Source organism: Manis pentadactyla, chromosome 6 (genome assembly GCF_030020395.1).
Source record: "Manis pentadactyla isolate mManPen7 chromosome 6, mManPen7.hap1, whole genome shotgun sequence".
NCBI classification, from domain to species: domain Eukaryota; kingdom Metazoa; phylum Chordata; class Mammalia; order Pholidota; family Manidae; genus Manis; species Manis pentadactyla.
Window position 1 is genome coordinate 121387060 of NC_080024.1, and position 23489 is coordinate 121410548.

Consider the following 23489-nt stretch of genomic DNA (forward strand, 5'->3'; position numbering starts at 1 on the left):
GGAGTGAGGTGGGAGAGTGCTGGGCCAAGGACTGATGTGATCTGGCTTGTGTTTGAGCAGGAGCACTTTGGCCAACCAACAAGTAAGGGCAAGCATCGCAGGTCTTTTTCAGTAACCTTATTCTTGTAGAAAATTAGGGTGTGTGCGTGTGTGTATTGTCTCATAATAGTGAATTTGTTTTTATGTGAATTTCAAAATGACTAGAGGTCTTTAAAAAACTGTTCACACACATGAGTGTACCCTTTGTCACAAAGGAGAGGTGACCAGTGGCTGCATGTCACGGCACCTGGAACAGGCCCGTGACCATCCTGTGAAAAGGGTGGGTGGTGAGTGGGAGCTGCAGCTTAGTGGGGAAAGATGAGCCGGAAAGGAGTTAAAAGCAGCTGAGAGGCAGATGATAGACATGTAAAACGTTCACTCTAATCCGTGTCTTCCCCAAGATCCCCACCGTCTGCTGGGAGAGGAAATTAAACAAAAGTGATAACGAATCTTGGCCCTCAAGGATAAGATACACCTTTAAAAATGACAGAAATTATGAAGACAACCAGTACCAACTGAGAGCTAATTGCTAGCCAGGTAGGGCCAGACATCAGAATGGAAGGTGGAGATTCTGAGTGTGAAGACCAAGGACTAGCCAGTAGCCTGTCAAGATTATGTCTAGTGACCCTCACGGTCCTGGGAGGAAGGAACCTTTTCTCTTGGCGCTTCCAGCTTTGAGACTCACAAACATTCGCCTTTGAGAGTGATAACGATAGGACGGCACACGGCCTGTGGGCATTATTTGGTCCCCCTTGGAAGTCTTCTGGTTTTCAGATGTCGGCATTGTACCCAAGAGACGTCTGCCATATGCTCTGGCAATGCCCACCCCCTGGGTCTGCTTTGAGAGTCATTTCATTCCGAACAGGCAGAGAAATGTTCTCATCCCTCTGGAAGAATTTTCAAAGAGATGTGAAAGGATTTGAGATGGTTGTGGACAGGGAAGTGAGCTAGACTGTAAAGTCTCTGTAAAGTGTGAACTCAGGAGGAAAAAAGAAATAAAGATTTCAGTGCCTTTTATCTGCTTTCTGAAGTAAGATGGTAAAAGTACAGGAACCAAAGCCAAGTTGTTGTCTTTTTATACTGAAAATTTTAGAGGGAAAGGATTTTGGGGGTGGTGAATGACTCCATGAAGATCTTGGTGGTGGTCTCATCAATGCCAATCTGCCAGCCTTGTTTAGTTTGAAAAATGAGATGGAAGAAGTGACACATTTCAAAGCACAAAACAGCAACTTTTACCCATTCTGGACTGGCCTTCTTGAAAGTAGAACCCCACCACCCCCAGCAGCAGGAAGCTGGCAGGCAGGCATGTTTATCTGCATCGTCATCAGTGTTTACAGCCAATGGCCAGCGAAACCTCAGTCCTGAGGGACAGCAAGGGACAGAGCAAAGAAGCCTTCAGTAATCCCCAGACTGAGACTCCTGGGCCAAGCCTCTTCTTCACTGAAATGTCCTCCAGAGCTGCTTTCAATTAAGACTGACCCACGACTTTCCTCCTCCTCCCCCGGTGCTGAGCAGTGGGAGGAAGGTGGAAGCTGGGCTCTTGGCTGAGACCTGGGAGTGCTTGTGCCCTGGGGCCAGCTGGGGGTGGCACTGGGTCAGCCCCACACTCCAGGTTTAATTAAGGTTTTATTGTTTTACCTCTTTAAGAAGCATGGAGCATCTTGCTAGCTCATGCGACTGCCTGAAGATTGTGAACAAAATGATTTTCAGCGGTTAAGTCAGTGCTCGCTGCTTCACAGGGCAGGTGTGCGGTGCTGAGAAAGTTCACGGCCTGCAAGTACTTGTCGCTGCTTTACAGCCAGTTTGATTTACAAGAAATAAAGTTAGTCACAGAGGAAAGCTGTAGGGGTCAGGCGGACCTTCCCTTGGTGGTTCTGTTTGAATTCACTGCTTGGCCAGAGGGCCTGGGAGCCCCAGGGGAGACCAGATCTTGGTGCCTGTGCCCACTTGTTCTGTGGCTGTCTGAGTGATAGCAGCCAGCAGATGGCTGAGGCACTGTGGCCACACCACCTGTGCTGTCCTGGAAGCGTAGGACGAGCAGAGAGCAGAGGGCTTGCGGGCTCAATAGGGGACCTCACTTCTGTGATTGATTCCACGCTCAGCTTATTTTCCTCCTGCCTCCCTATGATGGTCGGGATTGCTGGATTGTGTCCCTCCCCAAATTCATAAGCTGATCCCCAACCCCAGTCTTCATAATGTGACTTAATTGGGAAATAGAGTCATTGCAGGTGTAATTAGTTAAGATGAGACTGTACTGGAGCAAGGTGGGTGCCTAATCTAAGATGACTCATGTCCTTATAAAAGGAGGAAGTTTGGAGATGGACAGGGAAGACTCCATGTGGCTGGGTGAAGGTTGGACCTAGGTTACCCCAAGCCCAGAAACTACCGGAAGCTGGGAGAGGCCTGAGCCGATCCTTGCCTTCATTAGAGGGCATCCGGGTGGCTCTGGAGACAGTGAGCTCAGACTTCCGGCATCCGGAACCATGAGACAATTGGTGCCTGCTGTGTAAGCCATTCAGTGCCTGGTGCCTTGTTCTAGCCACCTCTAAAAACTCACATGCTCCCTCACTGTCACAACGGATGGTCCTCTCTCCCAGCCCCTCCTCTCTCTTCACTTCACCCCTATAGTGGGAGCTCATGCAGCCACAGCTCCCCTCACCCCCGCCAATAACCATGCCCAAGCCTCCCGAGCCCCAGGACCAACTCCCTCATAGGCTCAGGGGGCCTTTCAGGAGCTGGCCTGCGACCTCAGCCTGCCTCCAGGTTTCTGCAGCTCCTCTCCCTCCATGCCACCCTCCAGCTATGCGCAATTATTTACAGTGATTACTTAATTAAGAGGTTAGTAACTGGTAGAGGAAATACCCACAAAAAGTTACATACATAGCATAAACATTGGGTTTTAACTTAAGGCCCATTGGTGTGATTATCTGTTCAGCAGTTTGTTTCTAGGCCCTAGCTTTGCATGTGGGCCCATGGGTGGGCCCTGGCACTGACCTCACATAACTTCATTTCAGTCCCCCTTTGCTGCCATTTCTACAGTGGACTTCTTTAAAGTGACCCAAGCATCTAAGTGCAAAAATCCCTTTGGATTTTTACCATTTTTCATAATCTTTTCTAGTATCTTGCCCTTACTTATTTAAACTGCATTGCTTTTTAACTTGCCTTGTTTGAATTTTTTTAAAGCATTCAGTTTTTTTATTAGACACAACATTTCTCTTTTTTTCCCTTCATGTTTTGTTAGTTTGTACAATCTTTAATGAACGAGGACAAGTAACAACTGGCGTAACCAGGTTGCGGACATACATAACTGACTAGTAAGCATACAGCTCAGGGTGCCTTGTAGAGAACAGCTAACCGTCCTGAGCTTTGAGTGTGCTGTGGGTGTTGGTCAAAGTGACTTACACAGGGGAGCAGAGACCCTGCTGGCCCAGCAGGTGGGGGTCAGCAAAGAGTTTTACTGCCCACTCGGTTCTTCTGCCCTTTCTCCTCCCAACCTAGACTCACGCCAGTCCCTTTGCCAGCGTGCCTTCTTGTAGCCTGATTGCCCTTATCCCTCAGGTCTCAGCTTCCCCCAGGAAGCCCACCTTGCCGCCCTCCGATATGCTCAATAGTGCTCTCTACCCCCCAGTCCAGGCACGCACACCCCTGTGTAAAGTACCTACCAGCACACCCTAAACCTTGTCAGGATGGAGCCCTTGTCTGTGTCACTCATTCTCCGATCCCCAGTGCCTAGCACATTGGTGTTGAGTAAGTGCTTGGTGGATATTTGCAGAAGGGAAGGAGAAGGGAGAGGAAAATCATACAGTTTCTCAGGAATCTTGCTCCCTCCCTCCATGCCTCCTTAGCAGCCAGTGACGGCGGCCCTCTGCAGTGTAATGGTACCAGTGGTGGAAGTGGTTGAGGAGTGGTGCTGGTATGAGAAGCCGTGATAAGCCTACCCACCAGTGATGATGATACTTGTATTTGTGGGCTTCTTAGTGTAGACCTTCCGGTGCAGCCTCCCACCTAATTTATGCCTGCTCTCTGTTCCCCAGTTCCCCTCCCTGCAGCCTGACACATGGCTGCATTGGTCGTGTTCCATCCTGGGCTCTCTGTTGCCTGTTCCCACCTGCTGGACACCCCCTGCTCCTCCAAGGCCCAGCCCCGATCCCAAGCCCTGTCCCGGACTGACCCCACCCCTTCCTCAGGCCGCCGTCCCTCTTCTCCAGGCTCCTTCCTTCCTCCAGCTGAGAGAAGGCATATCGACAGTGAGGAGACTGTCTCCTAAGGAAAAAAATCCCCCCAGTGGCTAATAGGGGTTAAATGGGGTAAACGAGAACATTTTGGTTTTGTTTTTATTTTCATTCAACTTACATGTAATTGCCACCCCTTCAGAAAGAGAGAAAGGGGGTCAAGCTCCCCTTCTTCCAGCTTTTGACAAAGCATCACGAGAGGAGAAAGGAGCAGTTGTGGGAAAGGGGTGGGAGAGGAGCTGGGAAGAGAAAGCCTCTGGTGAGCTTTGGCCTTCAGCTTTCATAGTACTTGTTTGCTTTCTGGTGTTAGTCTCAGCAACTCTAACTTCTCTTGGGCTCCAGCAGGCAGAGCATAAGCACACACAGGACCTGCTAAGCAGGTGATGTGTGACACTGAGCCACCCTGGGAAGAAAGTGACTAAATGCCAGCTGTGTTCATTTTCCAGGGCTCCCCTGCAAAGTACATGCATGCCTCAGAGACACCACAGGCTGGGTCCCAGACCACTGCAATAAAGCCCATCCAATGAAGTTTTTGGTGTCCCAGTGCATATACAAGCTATGTTTACACTACACTGTAGTCTATTAGGAGTGTAATAGCATTATGTCTGAAAAGGCAAAGTACATACCTTAGTTAAAAAACACTTTAATTGTTAAAAAGTGCTCACTGTTTGAACTTTCAGTGAGTTACAATCACTGATCACAGGTCACTGTAACAAGTGCAATAATGAAAGAGTTTGAGGTGTTACACGAATTACCAAAATGTGACACAGAAACATGAAATGAGCAAATGCAATTGGAAAAATGCCGCTGATAGATTCACTTAAGGCAGGGTTGCCATAAACCTTCAATATGTGAAAAATGCAGTATCTGTGAAAGGCAGTACAATGAAGCACAGTAAGACAAGGTGTGCCTGTAGCACAAAGCGGGCGGCTTAAAACAACAGAATGTATCTTCTGACAGTTCTGGAAGCCAGAAGTCAGAAATCAAGGTGTCAGCAGGGCCACGAGCCCTCTGAGGTTTAGGGAGGGATGGTTGTCCATGGCCTCTTCCCAGTTGCCATGGAGGCCCACAGTCCTTGGTGCCCTTAGCTTTTGGCTGCCTCCCCCGCCTGCCTCCAGCATCACGTGGCCTTCGTCCATCTGTGTGTGTCTGGGCACCTCCAGATCTCTCTCCTTTTCAACCCAGTGGTTGGCTCTAGGTCCACCCTAATCCTGAGGACCTCATCCTGACTCGATGACATCTGCAAGGACCCTGTTTCCAAATAAGGCTTCAGGTACCAGGGGTTAGGACTTAAACATGTCTTTCTGGGACCAGTATTCAACATGCAACACTAGCATTTTTAAGTGGGTTCATTCTTGAGCATGTAGGAATGAACTACAGAACTTGGGAATTCTGCGCAGTCCCTGCTGTGGACCCCTGGGCTATGGGCATTGCTGCACTTACCCACCACTGTTGCAAATAGAATTTTTTCTGCTCTGACTTTTGAAGTTGGTTGCTTGTTTTTTTTTTTTTTTTTTAAATAATTATTTTTTATTGAAGGGTAGTTGACGCACAGTATTACATTACATTAGTTTCAAGTGTACAACACAGTGGTAGAACATTTATATACATAATTCGAGGTTCCAGCTATCACCCTACCAAGCTGTTACAATATCTTGACTATATTCCTTATGCTATACATTACATCCTGGTTACTTATTTATTTTACCATTGGAAGTCTGTCCTTTTTTTTTTTTTTTTTTTTGTGAGGGCATCTCTCATATTTATTGATCAAATGGTTGTTAACGACAATAAAATTCTGTATAGGGGAGTCAATGCTCAATGGACAATCATTAATCCACCCCAAGCCTAATTTTTGTCAGTCTCCAATCTTCTGAGGCATAACAAACAAGTTCTTACATGGAGAACAAATTCTTACATAATGAATAAGTTACATAGTGAACAGTACAAGGGCAGTCATCACAGAAACTTTCGGTTTTGCTCATGCATTATGAACTCTAAACAGTCAGTTCAAATATGAATACTCATTTGGTTTTTATACTTGATTTATATGTGGATACCACATTTCTCTCTATTATTATTATTTTTAATAAAATGCTGAAGTGGTAGGTAGATACAAGATAAAGGTAGAAAACATAGTTTAGTGTTGTAAGAGAGCAAATGTAGATGATCAGGTGTGTGCCTGTAGACTATGTGTTAATCCAAGCTAGACAAGGGCAATAAAACATCCACGTATGCAGAAGATTTCTCTCAGAACAGGGGGGGTGAGGTTCTAAGCCTCACCTCTGTTGATCCCCAATTTCTCACCTGATGGCCCCCCTGCGACTGTGCCTGTCTTAGGTTGTTCCTCCCTTGAGGAATCTTACCCGTCTCTGGCTAACCAGTCATCTTCCGGGGCCATACAGGGAAATGTGAAGTTGGTAAGTGAGAGGGAAGCCTTATTGTTTGAAAAGGTTAGCTTTTTACTTCTTTGCATATTTATGCCCTGTGGCTTCTATGCCCAGCATTTGTCTTGAGGTATCTTTACCACTTGGAAGAATTATGATACTCAGTAAATTTGATACGAGGCACGAATTCTATTTAAGGGTTGTAATTAGGAAGGAAGAAGAAAAGCTATAGAAGTAGCAGGCGGAAGAAAACATGGGAAGATTGATTATTTCTTTGACATGTCTTCTTGTAGAGTAACTTCAGCATGATTAGGTTTTAAGCTACTACTTAAATTGCACACACACATTAACATAATAGGAGTATAGTTACATAACCAAAGCATACCTGTAATTACCAGCCATCTCCAGTGAAACCAAGTAAACCAGTTAGGCACCTTAGGCATTTGTGAAAACTTATCTATGACATGGTGGATATTGTCCAACTGGACTTGAACAGTCTGAGAGAAATCAGACAAATTAAAACAACCCATTCCTGGGGAATGTTCACATCCCTTATGTTCTTTTAACAGTAAATAGTCTGTAGTTGTAAGACTTTGGAGCGCTACAATTTGCACTTCTCCAAATTCTTGGTTGAGTTCCAACAGTATAGATCCAGTCAAATTTGTTTGTTTTACTGTATGCACAGGCCAGCTTATATATCTCCTTCCTCATTCCCATGGCAAGTCCAGGAACTGGTGGGATGAGTGCATCTACAGCTGTAGCAGTGCGTGGATCTTTGTTGGGGTTTTTGATGATCATCTTCTGGCATGAGTCTTCCAGAGAGTGCTGATGTTGGAAGTTCTTTTTCATATCGTATCTTAGTTCATTTTCGGGGTAGCCCAATTAGGCTTTGAACCTCTGTATAAACACAAACAGACCCTTTGCCTACACTTTTATATGCCCTTTATAGCCTTGTGTAGAACTCGTTGGAGGTTACCACACAGGAACTGCCCTTTTTTTTTTTTTTTTTGCTTTGTTTTTGGTATCACTAATCTACACTTACATGACAAATATTATGTTTACTAGGCTCTCCCCTATACCAGGTCTCCCCTATAAACCCCTTTACAGTCACTGTCCATCAGCATAGCAAAATGTTGTAGAATCACTACTTGCCTTCTCTGTATTGTACAGCCCTCCGTTTTCTCCTACCCCCCCATGCATGTTAATCTTAATACGCCCCTACTTCTCCCCCCCTTATCCCTCCCTACCCACCCATCCTCCCCAGTCCCTTTCCCTTTGGTACCTGTTAGTCCATTCTTGAGTTCTGTGATTCTGCTGCTGTTTTGTTCCTTCATGGTTGCTTGTTTTTATGTTCTTAGGAGAATATTTCTGCCATAATGGAATATTCTACCTGGAAGAAATTGAGCCTTCTCACAGCCAACGGAGACTCCCCAGGGTTCTGGAAATAGAACAAGAAGCTAGTTTTTGGTGTGAGAGGGGGAATACATAAAGGTTCTGGATGGTGTTAGACGTTGCCTGATCAGACACGGTCACCACTGGGCTGAGGGGTTGAGGGCAGGTTCAGTGAAAGTGGTCTGTGGCGCTCATGCATCTCCAGGCTGTTTGGAACACTCCGGTATCTCAAACATGGCTTTCGAAGATTTGTGTCCTGAAGCCATAAATTCTCTCATACCAGCAACACTTTGCTAAGCAAGGAAATGAACCTACATAAAGAGGAAGAAAGTTAGCTGGTATTCTAGCTGCAGAGCACTCAATGCTTCCTGGAAGGCTCTGGAAAACACTATATCCAGAGGCAGCTCTGGGCATGTGGGCTGCAGCCCTGGGGAGCTTTTCCCTTTGCTATTTCCCCCCCTCTGGTTAGATGTGTGCATAGAAATGTGATCTTTAATTCCTTAAAGACCCATCTCTCTGGAGTTAATTCCTCTTTTGAAGTTGTGATCTCTGTGTAAAGCTTTTTGGTCACCTTGACTCCAAGGCAAATGTTATAAATCACAGAAGGGGGAATTGTGTGGGCCTTTTGCATGCCATTTGGGCATAAAAGAAGATAACTACAGAGGTATGGAGGTGGTCAATATTAGAAGCCCCTTGGAAATGATGTTGGCCGTTTTGCATCATTCTTGACAGCCACCACTTGATTTAATTCTTTCACAAGTATGGAAGCGCTTGCAGGAGGCAAATGTGCATCTCTATTCCCCGATAAAGAACAAAGCTGCAAGTTAACACGAACCCCCCAGGTTCTGGACACAGCAGTTGGTCACCTAGGACCTGTCTTTAGAGTTACACTGATCAAAGTTGCTAGTGTAAGAAACAGAGAAGACAAGAGCTTGACGCCTGTTGATACTTACCTGCTCTGGGTAAGGCCTGAAGTCCCTCCTGGATTCCAGAGCTATTTCAGGAAACATGTAGGATGTGTTCTTGAGAGCCCATTGGCTATTTCCAGCTCCCCAGGCCTGAACAGCCACAAAGTTGTTGCTGGGCTACTGTGTGGGTCTCTGTCTGGATCCCTCCTCTGGCCTCTGTGTGAACTGGGAGCCTGCAGGAAGGTTGGGCCCAAGGGTGGAAGGAAAGTACCCACAGATGGAGTGTTCCTTCCTTACCACCTCCCCACTCGAGAGGCTTCAGAATGGCCACCCAGAAAAGTACCAGCTCTACTGGAATTGTTGGTAACATTTCATATTCCTAGTTGCTAAATTTGACCTATGCATTAGAATAACATGATTTTCTGAATGAGACCCACGCCGTCAGCCTCTCCTAGACCTAAACGATGAAGACTGCACAGTGAGTGCTTATTTAACAGAACAGTGCAGCCTATAGGCACATTGCGGTTGAAACTTATGGAAAGAATTCCTAGTTCCACTTGCATTTATATTCTCTCGTATTCTTGCTCTGTTAAAAATGTCCAAACAAATTTGGTTGGGAAGGAAGGCCACGTCAGCACAGAATAATGAAGAATATGCAGTAACACTCAGCCGGTCGAGTTTGTTCAGCACATGCCTTGTGTTGCAGAAGATGTGGATGTTGAGTGACATGAGGAATGAGCAGTTCCAGGCTTTTCTCCTGGGGGCTTGGCAGCTCGTGGTGGGGGTTATACAGAGAACCTTTCCTTCTTTCTGGAAAAGGGCCCGGTCCGAGCAAGTGGGAATATGGGCCCCCAACTCCAGAGGCTCTGATGTCAGGGCGGCTGTGATTGGTCACCCTCTGCCCCACTCTGACTCAGCCTGGTGACCTACAGGTGAGGAAGTCTGGACAGAGGCCAACTTCTTAGTGTCCATGAAACATGGGTGCCAGTCAGACCCACTGCATGCTTTCCTAGGAATTCTTTGCAGAGAGCAAAGCATCAACGTGTGAAGTGGTGGAGAGCTGGGCTCTGAATCCCTGGTCAGTCACACCTGCCTGTGCCTCACCTCTGGCATGTCACTTACTTGCTCAGCAGTCCAACCATTTAGACTCTGGCACTGAACTGACACAAAATAAGCAATAGCTATTATTATTATATCTGCCTAAGTAAACAAATGTACACGGGCACTGCAATGTCAGAAGCTCTTGCTGGTCTCCATGACTGAGATCCTGTGGAACCTGGCTGGTGTTTAGCAGCGGCTTTACTTGTGGTTTATTTAATTCTTGGCCCTTCAGGCCTTGGTGGACAGTCTGAATATGCTACTTCTGTCTGCAGCAGTGACCAGGGCTTAGGTCTATGATATGTGATAAGAAACATCTCCCTTTAGAAAGGAGGATGTTACATCTTTGTTTTTACGTTACATCTTTGTTGACGGGCCGTATATGTTGTCTTTGAGCTGAGTCCTTAGCGCATGGCCTTTTATGTCTCAGCAAGACTGTACAGCACAGAGGTCTGAAGTGCTATGCTGGTAAAACCTACCTCAGCCTGAGATGTGGTCCCCAGTAAAAATAGTTAATGTCTACTGAGTGTATGTTATCAGCCAGGCCCTGTTCTGAGGGCTCCCCGGTGATGGAGTCATTGACTCTTTATGACATTCCAGTAAGACAGCAATTGTATGTTGTTATAGGTGAGGAAACTGAGGCTCTGAATCCCTAGGCGGGTACCTTGAAGAATTAGTCAGCTGTCTGAGGTCATGCATAGGCAACGAAGCTGAGGCTGGGAATTTCAAGTTAGGATGTTGCTTTGGTGCTGTTGATCACATGTGAATCCTGTAGCAAGATCAGACAGCCATCATCTGGCCCTCCCAGTGGCTGGCTGCGTTTGTGGAGGGGCAGCCATGTGCTGAACTCCTGGACTCACCCTCTAGAAGGGGAGGGAGGCCCACAATTAGTAGTCCTCTGTGATCTGTGCACCCCTGGAGGTGGAAATAAGGAGCTGGGGGGCAGCATCAATGAGGGAATGAGTGACTCAGTGAAGGGGGAGGACATGCTTCCCGGGGAGGTGACTGCTGAGCTAGGTTTTGAAGGATGAACAGGAGTTCACCAAGCATACCAAGAAGGGCATAAAAGGCAGAAGAAACAGCATGCAAAGGATGGGGATGAAACAGCAGAGTTTTTTTAAGGTAAGGTTACCACAAATCATTTAGCATGGACAGTTGATAAAGTGCAGGGGGAGATACCATGCATAATGGATGGGAGAGGCAGAAAGAGCCAGAAAGAGGAGGGCCAGGTTTGCCATGCCAGGGAATCTGATTTCATCCTGAGCATGTAGGCAGTTTAATATCATAGTTTTAAAGCAAGGTCAAAATCCCCAAGCTCTGATGCCAGTAGCAGTGGGTTTTTTCTGGTTTTATTGTTACAATTATTGAAGGAAAATATTACAAAAGTCAGTAGTTTTCATATCTGATGTGTATTGCTGTTGTGCTAAAGAATGTTGCTTTATTTAGTCTCCTGTTTGTTTTTCTCTTTTTTTTAATCAGCAATTCTCTTTGGCAAAAGTTATTCTCAGAAGCCAGATAAGTACTTTAGGGAGGCTTTTTTAAAATGGCCTTGATTACGTAAGAGCATCATGTAAAACTGTTTCTAGTAGTATCTTTATAGCAGGAATGGAGGCTAAGACTGATTATGTAATTGTTCCCTTAATTTATTCTCAGAACTGAACATGCTGCCAGCATATAAAAAAAAAAAAGAACCCTAATGATGACAGTGGCATCTGAGTGTCTTTCCCGATCGTGGTTTTTGGCACTATACTGCTCTTGCAATTTTTACTGCAGAATAGAAATTGATGGTTTAAATGCGCATGATGGTTGGCTAAGCTCTGGGTGCCCCAGACTCAAAGGTCTGTCTGCTCCATCTTGGCATGTGCAGCCCACAGCCAGCAAGTCTCACCGGAGAAAAGAAAGGCTCACCAGGGTCTCACATGTCACCATTTGCACAAGGAGAGGCAGCGTAGTTCTGCTGCATTGAGGCTGCATTTTGCAAGATGCACAGAATACCATGTGTCAGAGGAGTTGGTGGAAGTGTGCAGAACTGCTTTGATTTCCATGAAAGCCTAATTGCTAGTTGCTGTTGTTTTTTTAATTTAAGAGTCTTTGCATTTAGTTTGTTTGTTGTTTGTTCTTTTTCTTTTCATTTTTTAGAATAGTCCTTATCAGTGGCAGAAGATCCTTCTGTAGTATATTTTCCGTGCTGCCATATCGCGACAGCGCCCAGGCTGGGTATGTATATGCATGCTTGCTTGTAGTCCTCTGGGGGGAATGTTTGGACACTGTGTGCATAATGTGGCTCTCCTTTCCATTTTCCATTTCAAACAACTTGCCTTGCTTTGACACTGCAAATTCAGTATTTGTACATCTGAAAGAAAAGGTCCATTCCCTTGTCAACCAGAAAGCTTCTGTTATTTTGTCTGTGCGTGTGTATGTATGTATGTATGTGTGTGTGTGTGTCTGTGTGTCTGTGTGTCTGTGTGTGTGTCCTCATCACATTGCCTGCTGTTTCTAAATGTTTCAAATGCATTTTACCACCTCTTTTAATACTGTAAAGCAAGAGCAATACAGGGTCCACCCCATTCCTCAGGGCCCTGCCAACTTTTGGAGAAAGGTAGGTCAGGAAAGGAGTCAGACAAACCATGTGGCCTTCCTGCCTCCTTTTGCATCTTGGGTTTGGGGCTGGAAACTGACCAGCAGCTGGAGCAAATGTCAAAGCAAGGTGGTGCCAGCCACTCTGGGGTTCACTGTAGGCCCAGGGAGCACCCACCTCTCTAGGTCAACCACCCCTCCTTTGATCTGAAAAAAAAGGAGGTAAGTAAGGTTGTATTCTTTCAAAGCCTCCCTCCTCCCTCTCCGTCCCTAACTCGGGGCTTGTGCCTCCCGAGTTCTCAGCTCCCTCCGTCCTCACCTGTGCTCTGTATCCCGTGTTTGTCATCAGGAGCTGCTGGTGTTTAGGGTAGGACTGTTCACTGCGTAGGATGCCAGTAGTATGTGGGAGGTTGGCTTTGGCCTTACAAATGAAATGCTAGAATTGCCCTCTGGTCATTATGACAACCACACACTACCCACACATGACCTCAGCCCTGCGGGAGGGCAGTATGGCCCCTGCTGCTGAGTCGCCATTTATTCATCATCTCCGGGTCATTCCCGCTACCAGGACCTTCCCTTTCTCCCCTGTAGACCCAGCAGACTTCCAGCCTGTTCAACTCACCATGGTCCTTACCTCTACTCTACACTTAAACTCCATGCGACAGAAGTGGCACATCATTGTTTGTGGGATTCGGAGTCAGGCACTTACTAGATGGGTGCAAATATCAAAGCAAGGGTGCCTAGATGGGTGCCTTGAAGAACCGTGATGATCTTGGTCTTTGCTGAGCACTTCATTTGGATGCAGGGTCTTTGCATTACCTACATCCTTATGACAACCTTGCAAAGGAGGTGTTCTAGAAAAAATAACAATAAATCCTGCAGCTCAAGAGACCCAAGGAGCACCAGGGGGTGGCCAGCAGAGCCGCCCTGGAGCGACTGACCTCAGGGGGAGGCTTCCTTCCCCTTATCAGCCTGCTGTGGTTCCAGGTTTGGCTGCACGCAACAGCAGGCTCATTTCCAGGGGGCACGAGCTGGTACCAGCTCACAGGCCCATGTGTGACCCAGAAGGCCAGTTCACTAATACAAGTAACAACCCCATGGCCTAGAATCTTTGAGGGTGACCAGCCTGTCTGCACACATCTGGGAGGATCTGAGTCATCAATGGGAGGATGTCTGCACGCGTGGCCTCTCATGGCCAGGGCTTGACTGGGCACTGTGCCATGGGCCTTGTTTCCCTGGACTCCCCTTGCTGACCACTTGATTCTTTCCTTAGCTGTATTCCATTCAATCATTTATTGAGTGCTTACTATGTTATGAGGTGCTGGGATAAAGGGAGTGAAGGATAGACCTGTTTCCTGCCCTACTGGAGCTAACACCCAAGAGAGGAGACACATTAAAATTTCACATATGATTAATTGCCACTTTTAACAAAGGCTGGAGATGCTCAGGTGCCGCCAAGTCTTCCTGGCCAAGGACTCATTCTCTTTCATTAACACAGTCTGGTCTCTCTGTGCTTTCATCTCTGAGCTGTTCATGTTGGTGATGTCCTCGAAGGTGGTCTTGTTTTCAAGTTCTAGGGTCCCCTCACTCTGGTACCCAAGTGGTCATCCCCATTTATAGGTACGACCACTGAAACTCAAGAGTTGAGGTCTCAGACATCAACTTTGGGCCAGAACAGGAATTTGAACTCGAGGGTTCAGCCCTGGGGCTTCCCCTGACTCACCCTAGCCAACAGGCAAGACAAGGTCCATATTCACAGAAACCTGTCTGTGAAAAGAGCTTTTATCACTGCCTCCCAGAGGTTACCTGAGGCTCACAGGGTGGCTGGGTGCCGGGTCCAGCAGAGCACCCAGCACACGGCGGCAGGCCGGGCCCAGTGCAAGGACCCCAGCTTTCATACCACAGATGAAATATGGAGGTCGCTGTGGAGAACTTGGGTGATGAGTGTTTCCTCTGGGCAAATCACTTACCTTCTGTGAGCCTCTGCCTGTCCCACTGTAGAACAGGGATGGAAGGTTACCACCTGTATTATTAATCTGAGGATCACTGCAATTTATGCAGAGCCTATAGGAATATGTTTTATTTTAAGTTACCCAGGGAGAGGTCACCCAGACTGTCTCTGACAACTTGTAGAAATATGCAGTGCTTTACATTTTTAGCACCTCAGGGAAATGCTAGCTGGCAGCCAGGGGGGCTGGGAAGCAGGTGTCTGTCAGGGCCCGGCCTCCTTCCCTGCTGCTGGGAGTGTGTGGGATCACAGGACATAACAACCTTTTACATCTTAGACATGGAGAAACTCAAACTTGCCACTCCTTCAAATCTTAAAGAGGAAACCAAGGTGCAGACAGATTAATTTTCTGTAAAAAAATACATAATCACTTCCTCTGTGATAGCTAACAGAAAAAAGAACATGCCTGTTTCTGCAGCATATTCTTCTTAAGGTACTGCCATAGGAAGCAATGAGCACAATTCAAAACATTATAATTTAGTGGCAGGATTAAGAAACGTTCTGCTTTTTAGTTTTTTTAATGAGCAGGCATCCTATTTATGTGTCACTGCCACTTATGATTATGATTTACTAATTACTAGGAAACAGCTATGCTCAAATAATAAAAATATTTATACTAGTGAACTATGTACATATATATTTTAAAGTGCTTTAGTTCATGTGCATGTTAACTAATACTTTTCCACTGTGGGAAATTCCTTTACTTTTCTGCTAAAGTCCTCTGTGATCAGGACATTAATCATAGGTTTTCGGGGGTGGAAAGGACCTGAGAGATGACATGGTGTGTGGCTTCCCCTGCCTCATAACTTAGACCCCCCCTGTGGGGATCCTCACGGGGTGAGGTCATCCAAACCCACAGCAGAGCCAGCGGCCCTGGAACCCAGGACTCCAGCCACCTCTGGCTGCTGACTTGGGTTTCTAGCTCCCGTGTTTGCTTTATACTTGATGCATGTGAACCAGGCCATATGTGCCTAATTATTCCAGACCAGCACAAACTCCCCCACTGAAGGGAGGAATGTACGGTTCCAACTTCATCACAAGGAAGTTTTGAAAAAAACAGGAAACTCAAAAGTTCATCCACTGTGTACTTGAACCTCCTTTACATGGAAAGCATCTATCAGAATGGCCTTATCTCTTTCTGGGATGGTTTTCTGGCTTCTGCTGCCCTGGAACTTCCCACATCCAGCTCCCACCCCAAAGCTTTGCTCTTGGTTTTAAACTGAACTGAACACTTGACTTTGGCACCTGACATTGGTTGACCAAAGCAGAAGGGCCAGTCTTGGGAGAGGTTTTTACCATTCAGTCGTGCATCTGGTCATTTCTTCTGCACTTAGCGAGTGTGAGTTCCTGATGGAGGCCGGGAGGGTACAGGGATGAGGGAAGCCTATTCTTCAGGAGCTTGTCATTGAACAAGTAAGCCAGAATGTGAACAGCCAGTCCAAGACAACTGGGGAAGCCCCAAAGAGGTGCTGGAGAATGCTTTAACTGCCCCCAAATCTTTATCAATGCCCACATTTACAATAAACCTCCAATCTCCAGTAAAAAACCAAGGGTTTGCTATGCGAAGTCTCTCTATCCCCACCCACCCTGTAGGTACATTCCCATGCCTGCCTGCCTCCTATGTGGCCATTCAGGAGCTACCCCTGCATAGCAGAATTCAGCCATTCACTGCACACAATCTATTGAGCCTACTCTGTACCAGCCACTGTCCTAGGCAGTAAGGATACAGTGATGAACAAGAAAATGTCTCCCCATTACCCTCTAAATGGTACAAGGCAGGAACCATCTAGTAAACTAACCATCAGACAAAAGAGCAGACAGTTGAGTCCTAAGCAGTGTGCAGCTGGAGCACAGAAGAGCTCAGTGAATTCAAGAGAGATTGAGCAATGCTCCCCAGAGAAGGTGGCTTTGCAGCTGGACACAGAATCATGAGGCCTTAGAGAAGCGGAGAAAGATGTTCCAAGAAAGACATTCTCTTCCAAGGATATGAGGAGATGGTCTGGCTCCTTGTGGACTTGGGTGGCATGGCACCAAGGCCTGGCATGTTGAGAAAATTCGGTTAAGCCCCATCTGAGCTGGAGTCCCATTGCTGACCAGCTGTAGCACCCAGGCCCGTAGCAAGGGGTGGAGATGGACAGAAGTGAGCTATGCAGGGAGGCCCGGTCCTGGCCCTGGGACATTTCTATTGTGGGCCCATCACTCAACTTTCCCCGGGTCTTGGTTTATCCCAGGGGTGGTTTGCCTAGACTCCAAAGGTCCTGTGAGCTCAAGTAGCTGGCCTTTTGTGTTCTTCTTGTCAACTTTGCTAATGTGGAAGCTGTATGTCTGGTTGAACAAGAATTTATCAAAGACATCCTGTTCACACTCCCCATCCACCAACAATCAGCTGCCTTGGGAACACCTAGCCGAATAATCATTCTCCGTCCAGTTTGAGATTCTTTAAAATGTGCAGGTGTGGTGACTTTTGCAGGTTTATTTGGCACTTGGTACTCTGATGTGGGTTAGGAGCTTAATAACCCAGGGTTGAGAATGTTGTGAGATGTGTGGGGTCATTTTGTATGCTACCAGACTCACGCTACGCTGGCCATAGGTCATTCAGCAGGTGATTGAAGCAGACTGCCCTGTCTTACAACCGCCATAGTCTGCAAACTGCTCTTCCCTGCTTTGACTTACAAAGATATTTGAGAAGAGAGTGTATTTCCTTAAGATCAGCTGATCCAGTAGTCAAACATTTGTGTGAATGTAGTAAATCACAAGTATAGCATAAGCTGGAACGTATGTAATGCCTGCAGCATGCCAGCCAGCACTGCTCTGAGTGCTTTATGTATGTCTGCTCATTTAATCTTCCCAGCAGCCTCCTAACGTAAGCTGATGACTCTCACGTTGCAGATGCGAGGCTGGGGCAGGGGCAGGTGTGGTGACAGTGAGGGAGGCAGGCAGGCAGGCTCTGCACAGTGCTGTGTTCTCTGCTGTGGGGCCAGCCCAGCCCGCGGGGGCAGCCCCAGAGCACTAACGCCCGACTGCGGGCCGAGGGTATTCCCCTCTGGCACTGGGCTTGCCGGTTCAGGACCCAGACAGGCGGCAGCACAGGCGGAGCAGTGTACATCTGGGTTAGGTGGGGCTCTGTGTGTGCCACACAGGGGCCCCTGGGGACCCGGGGGCCACGGTTCTGGGTGGTGGCCCCTAAAGGCTTTGGAGGTTGCTGGTTTACACTGCAGCCTGGGCTCCTCCCAGGGCGAACCCCCAGGCATCTTTGCATAGAATCTTGGATGGAAATAACCTGTAATTCCCCCACCTGGGTATTTGCCAACTATAGAATAGGAAGGAATGTGGAGAGGGAGGTGGGCACGTTGCCCAGGTGTGGACACGACACGGACACCCTGGCTGTGGGTGGGTGTACCTTGTTCATGGCCCTGCAGTGCTGTTCGTCTCCCCAGCACTTTCCCAGCCACGCCCAGGTTACCCCACAAGCGCCCCTGGGAAGTTATTGAGGGCCTGGTAAGGGTCTTGCTCCTGTTTTTACACCATGCATGAAAAATGCCTCTCTCTGAACAAGTGTGCCAGTTATATCAGAGGTTAGTCTTCACAGTGCCAAGCATGTCCTCACTTCACCAAAGGATCTGTGTGTGACATGGCTTTTTAAAACAAAGAGCTCACTTTCCTTCCTAATAACCTTTCTTATTTCTTAAAATATCATTTGATTTACAGATTTTGCTTACATACAACACTCCAGGAAATCATCTGTGAGATAAAATGAGATGCTTCTACTAACTCCTTTGTTCCTGCACTTGAATTGAGGAATTCAGAGTACTGCCTGAATCCACAGTGGCTCTGACAGGCACAGAGGGGTGGAGTGCAGGGTGAGGTACACTTAGACCTCAGGATCCTCACTGAGGGTGAAGGTGGGGGGCAATGGATTTTAGATAATTCACAGAGTCCAGGAAAGACAGAGAAACTGGTGTGGACCCCCAGGAACAACCCAGTGGGGAGCAGCGCAGCCAGACAAGTGTACAGTGCAGCCCGGCTTCTGTGGCAACCCTGCAGTTGGTGCCTCTGTCCCACCCCTGCCGGAAGTTCTCATCTCCGCCCAGGTGTTACCTGGCCTCCAGCTTTCACAGGAGGGCTTCTGCTCAGCAGCAGCTGGGGGAGTCTGCGCAGTGGAGGTTTTAGGCTTCCTGGGTATTGTGAGCCGGTCTGTGGTCTCTGTCCCAGTGGCGCACTGAAGGATCTGCCTGTCCCAAAATCAAACCTGGGGAGGCCACCAAAGAACTCCAGCCCCTTACCCACAAACATGCTTCCCTGAAAGAAGACAATCTCTTTTTTTTTTTCCTCCCAATGCTTTCAAACAGCTTTGTCATGTATTAAAAAAAAAATAGAGGGAAAGTGGCAAAAAAGATAATTTGCATTTATCCAGATAGATACCATTTCCAGTTCTTCGTTCTTTCCTAGAGCCCATATGATGTCTTTTTGCTTCATCTTGAAGAACTCCCTTTTCTTCGGTTTCTTGTAGAACCAGATCACTGCTCCTAGTGTTCTTTTATCTGGAAGTGTTTTTATTTCACTTTTTTTTTCATTTTTTTCCCCACTTTTGTGAGAAGACAATTTCTTTTCTTTTTTTTTTAAATTTTGTTATCATTAATCTACAATTACATGAAAAACATTATGTTTACTAGGCTCTCCCCTACCCCAAGTCCCTCCCCCAAACACCCCATTACAGTCACTGTCCATCAGCATAGTAAGATGTTGTAGAATCACTACTTGTCTTCTCTGTGTTGCAAAACCCTCCCCTTTCCCCCACCCCCTACATTATACATGCTAATTATTATACTCCCTTCTTCTTCCCCGCCCTTATCCCTCTCTACCCTCCCATTCTCCCCAGTCTCTTTCCCTTTGGTAACTGTTAGTCCATTCTTGGGTTCTTTGATTCTGCTGCTGTTCTGTTCCTTCAGTTTTTCTTTTGTTCTTATACTCCACAGATGAGTGAAATCATTTGGTATTTGTCTTTCTCTGCTTGGCTTATTTCACTGAGCATAATACTCTCTAGCTCCATCCATGTTGTTGCAAATGGTAGGATTTGTTTTCTTCTTATGACTGAATAATATTCCATTGTGTAAATGTACCGCATCTTCTTTATCCATTCATCTACTGATGGACACTTAGGTTGCTTCTATTTCTTGGCTATTGTAAATAGTGCTGTGATAAACATAGGGGTGCATCTGTCTTTTTCAAACTGGAGTGCTGCATCCTTAGGGCAAATTCCTAGAAGTGGAATTCCTGGGTCAAATGGTAAGTCTATTTTGAGCATTTTGAGGAAACTCCATATTGCTTTCCACAATGGTTGAACTAATTTACATTCCCACCAGCAGTGTAGGAGGGTTCCCCTTTCTCCAGAACCTCACCAACATTTGTTGTTGTTTGTCTTTTGGATGGTAGCCATCCTTACTGGTGTGAGGTGATATCTCATTGTGGTTTTAATTTGCATTTCTCTGATAACTAGTGATGTGGTACATCTTTTCATGTGCCTGTTGGCCATCTGAATTCCTTCTTTGCAGAATTGTCTGTTCAGCTCCTCTGCCCATTTTTTAATTGGATTATTTGCTTTTTGTTTGTTGAGGTGCATGAGCTCCTTATATATTTTGGATGTCAAGCCTTTATTGGATCTGTCATTTATGAAAATATTCTCCTATACTGTAGAGTACCTTTTTGTTCTATTGATGGTGTCCTTTGCTGTACAGAAGTTTTTCAGCTTGATATAGTCCCACTTGCTCATTTCTGCTTTTGTTTTTCTTGCCCAGGGAGATATATTCATGAAGAAGTTGCTAGTGTTCATGTCCAAGAGATTTTTGCCTATGTTTTTTTCTAAGAGTTTTATGGTTTCATGACTTACATTCAAGTCTTTCATCCATTTTGAATTTACTTTTGTGTATGGGGTTAGACAGTGATCCAGTTTCATTCTCTTACATATAGCTGTCCAGTTTTGCCAGCACCATCTGTTGAAGAGACTGCCATTTCCCCATTGTATGTCCATGGCTCCTTTATTGAATATTAATTGACCATATATGTTTGGGTTAATATCTGGAGTCCCTAATCTGTTCCACTGGTCTGTGGCTCTGTTCTTGTGCCAGTACCAAATTGTCTTGATTACTATGGCTTTGTAGTAGAGCTTGAAGTTGGGAAGTGAGATCCCCGCCACTTTATTCTTCTTTCTCAGGATTGCTTTGGCTATTTGGGGTCTTTGGTGTTTCCATATGAATTTTTGAACTATTTGTTCCAGTTCGTTGAAGACTGTTGTTGGTAATTTGATAGGAATTGCATCAAATCTGTACATTGCTTTGGGCAGGGTAGCCATTTTGACGATATTAATTCTTCCTAGCCAAGAGCATGGGATGAGTTTCCATTTGTTAGTGTCCTCTTTAATTTCTCTTAAGAGTGTCTTATAGTTTTCAGGGTATAGGTCTTTCACTTCTTTGGTTAGGTTTATTCCTAGGTATTTTATTCTTTTTAATGCTATTGTGAATGGAATTATTTTCCTGATTTCTCTTTCTATTGGCTCATTGTTAGTGTATAGGAAAGCCACAGATTTCTGTGTGTTAATTTTGTAACCTGCAACTTTGCTGTATTCCGATATCAGTTCTGGTAGTTTTGGAGTGGAGTCTTTAGGGTTTTTTTATGTACAATGTCATGTCATCTGCAAATAGTGACAGTTTAACTTCTTCTTTACCAATCTGGATTCCTTGTATTTCTTTGTTTTGTCTAATTGCCATGGCTAGGACCTCCAGTACTGTGTTAAATAACAGTGGGGAGAGTGGGCATTCCTGTCTTTTTCCCAATCTCAGAGGAAAAGCTTTCAGCTTCTCACTGTTCAGTATGGTGTTGGCTGTGGGTTTATCATATATGGCCTTTATTATGTTGAGGTACTTGCCCTCTATACCCATTTTGCTGAGAGTTTTTATCATGAATGGATGTTGAATTTTGTCGAATCCTTTTTCAGCATCTATGGAGATGATCATGTGGTTTTTGTCTTTTTGTTGACGTGGTGGATAATGTTGATGGATTTTTGAATGTTGTACCATCCTTGCATCCCTGGGATGAATCCCACTTGGTTGTGGTGTATGATCCTTTTGATGTATTTTTGAATTCGGTTTGCTAATATTTTATTGAGTATTTTTGCATCTACATTCATCAGGGATATTGGTCTGTAATTTTCTTTTTTGGTGGGGTCTTTGCCCGGTTTTGGTATTAGGGTGATGTTGGCTTCATAGAATGAGTTTGGGAGTATTCCCTCCTCTTCTATTTTTTGGAAAACTTTAAGGAGAATGGGTATTATATCTTCTCTGTATGTCTAATAAAATTCCGAGGTAAATCCATCTGGCCCAGGGGTTTTTTTCTTGGGTAGTTTTTTGATTACTGCTTCAATTTCTTTGCTGGTAATTGGTTTGTTTAACTTTTGTGTTTCTTCCTTGGTCAGTCTTGGAAGGTTGTATTTTTCTAGGAAGTTGTCCATTTCTTCTAGGTTTTCCAGCTTCTTAGCATATACGTTTTCATAGTAGTCTCTAATAATTCTTTGTATTTCTGTTGGGTCCATCGTGATGTTTCCTTTCTCGTTTCTGATTCTGTTGATGTGTGTTGATTCTCTTTTTCTCTAAATAAGTCTGGCTAGAGGCTTATCTATTTTACTTATTTTCTCAAAGAACCAGCTCCTGGTTTCATTGATTTTTTCTATTGTTTTATTCTTCTCAATTTTGTCTATTTCTTCTCTGATCTTTATTATGTCCCTCCTTCTGCTGACTTTAGGCCTCATTTGTTCTTCTTTTTCCAATTTTGTTAATTGTGACATTAGACTATTCATTTGGGTTTGTTCTTCCTTCTTTAAATATGCTTGGATTGCTATATACTTTCCTCTTAAGACTGCTTTCGCTGCATCCCACAGAAGTTGGGGCTTTGTGTTGTTGTTGTCATTTATTTCCATATATTGCTGGATCTCCATTTTAATTTGGTCATTGATCCATTGACAATTTAGAAGCGTGTTGTTAAGCCTCCATAATGTTTGTGAGCCTTTTTGCTCTCTTGGTACTATTTATTTCTAGTTTTATACCTTTGTTGTCTGAAAAGTTGGTTGGTAGGATTTCAGTCTTTTGAAATTTACTGAGGCTCTTTTTGTGGCCTAGTATGTGGTCTATTCTGGAGAATGTTTCATGTGCATTTGAGAAGAATGTGTATCCTGTTGCTTTTTGGTGTAGAGTTCTATAGATGTCTATTAGGTCCATCTGTTCTAGTGTGTTTTTCAGTGCCTGTGTCCTTACTGATTTTCTGTCTGGTGGATCTGTCCTTTGGAGTGAATAGTGTGTTGAGATCTCCTAAAATGAATGCATTGCAGTCTATTCCTCCTTTAGTTCTGTTAGTATTTGTTTCATATATGCTGGTGCTCCTGTGTTGGGTGCATATATATTTAGAATGGTTATATCCTCTTGTTGGACTGAGCCCTTTTTCATTATGTAATGTCCTTCTTCATCTCTTGTTACTTTCTTTGTTTTGAAGTCTATTTTGTCTGATACTAGTACTGCAACACCTGCTTTTTTCTCTCTATCGTTTGCATGAAATATCTTTTTCCATCCCTTGACTTTTAGTCTGTGCATGTCTTTGGGTTTGAGGTGAGTCTCTTGTAAGCAGCATATAGATGGGTCTTGTTTTTCACTCCATTCAGTGACTCTATGTCTTCTGATAGGTGCATTCAGTCCATTTACATTTAGGGTGATTATTGATAGTTATGTACTTATTGCCATTTCAGGCTTTAGATTCATGGTTACCAAAGGTTCCAGTTTACTTTCCTTACTATCTAAGAGTCTAA

General features: G+C 45.3%; 1 protein-coding gene across 4 annotated transcripts in view; it reads left to right on the forward strand.

The window, feature by feature from the left end:
• Positions 1 to 23489, forward strand: part of CABLES1 (Cdk5 and Abl enzyme substrate 1) — a 118724-nt gene that overhangs the window by 58860 nt on the left and 36375 nt on the right. For 2 of the 4 annotated variants that reach the window (XM_036905770.2, XM_036905768.2), the window contains exon 4: positions 12196 to 12273. The exons of the other annotated variants lie outside the window; for them this stretch is intronic. In XM_036905770.2, the coding sequence (XP_036761665.2) occupies positions 12196 to 12273 (78 nt within the window). The remainder of the gene's footprint in view (positions 1 to 12195; positions 12274 to 23489) is intronic. 4 annotated transcript variants of the gene reach the window in all.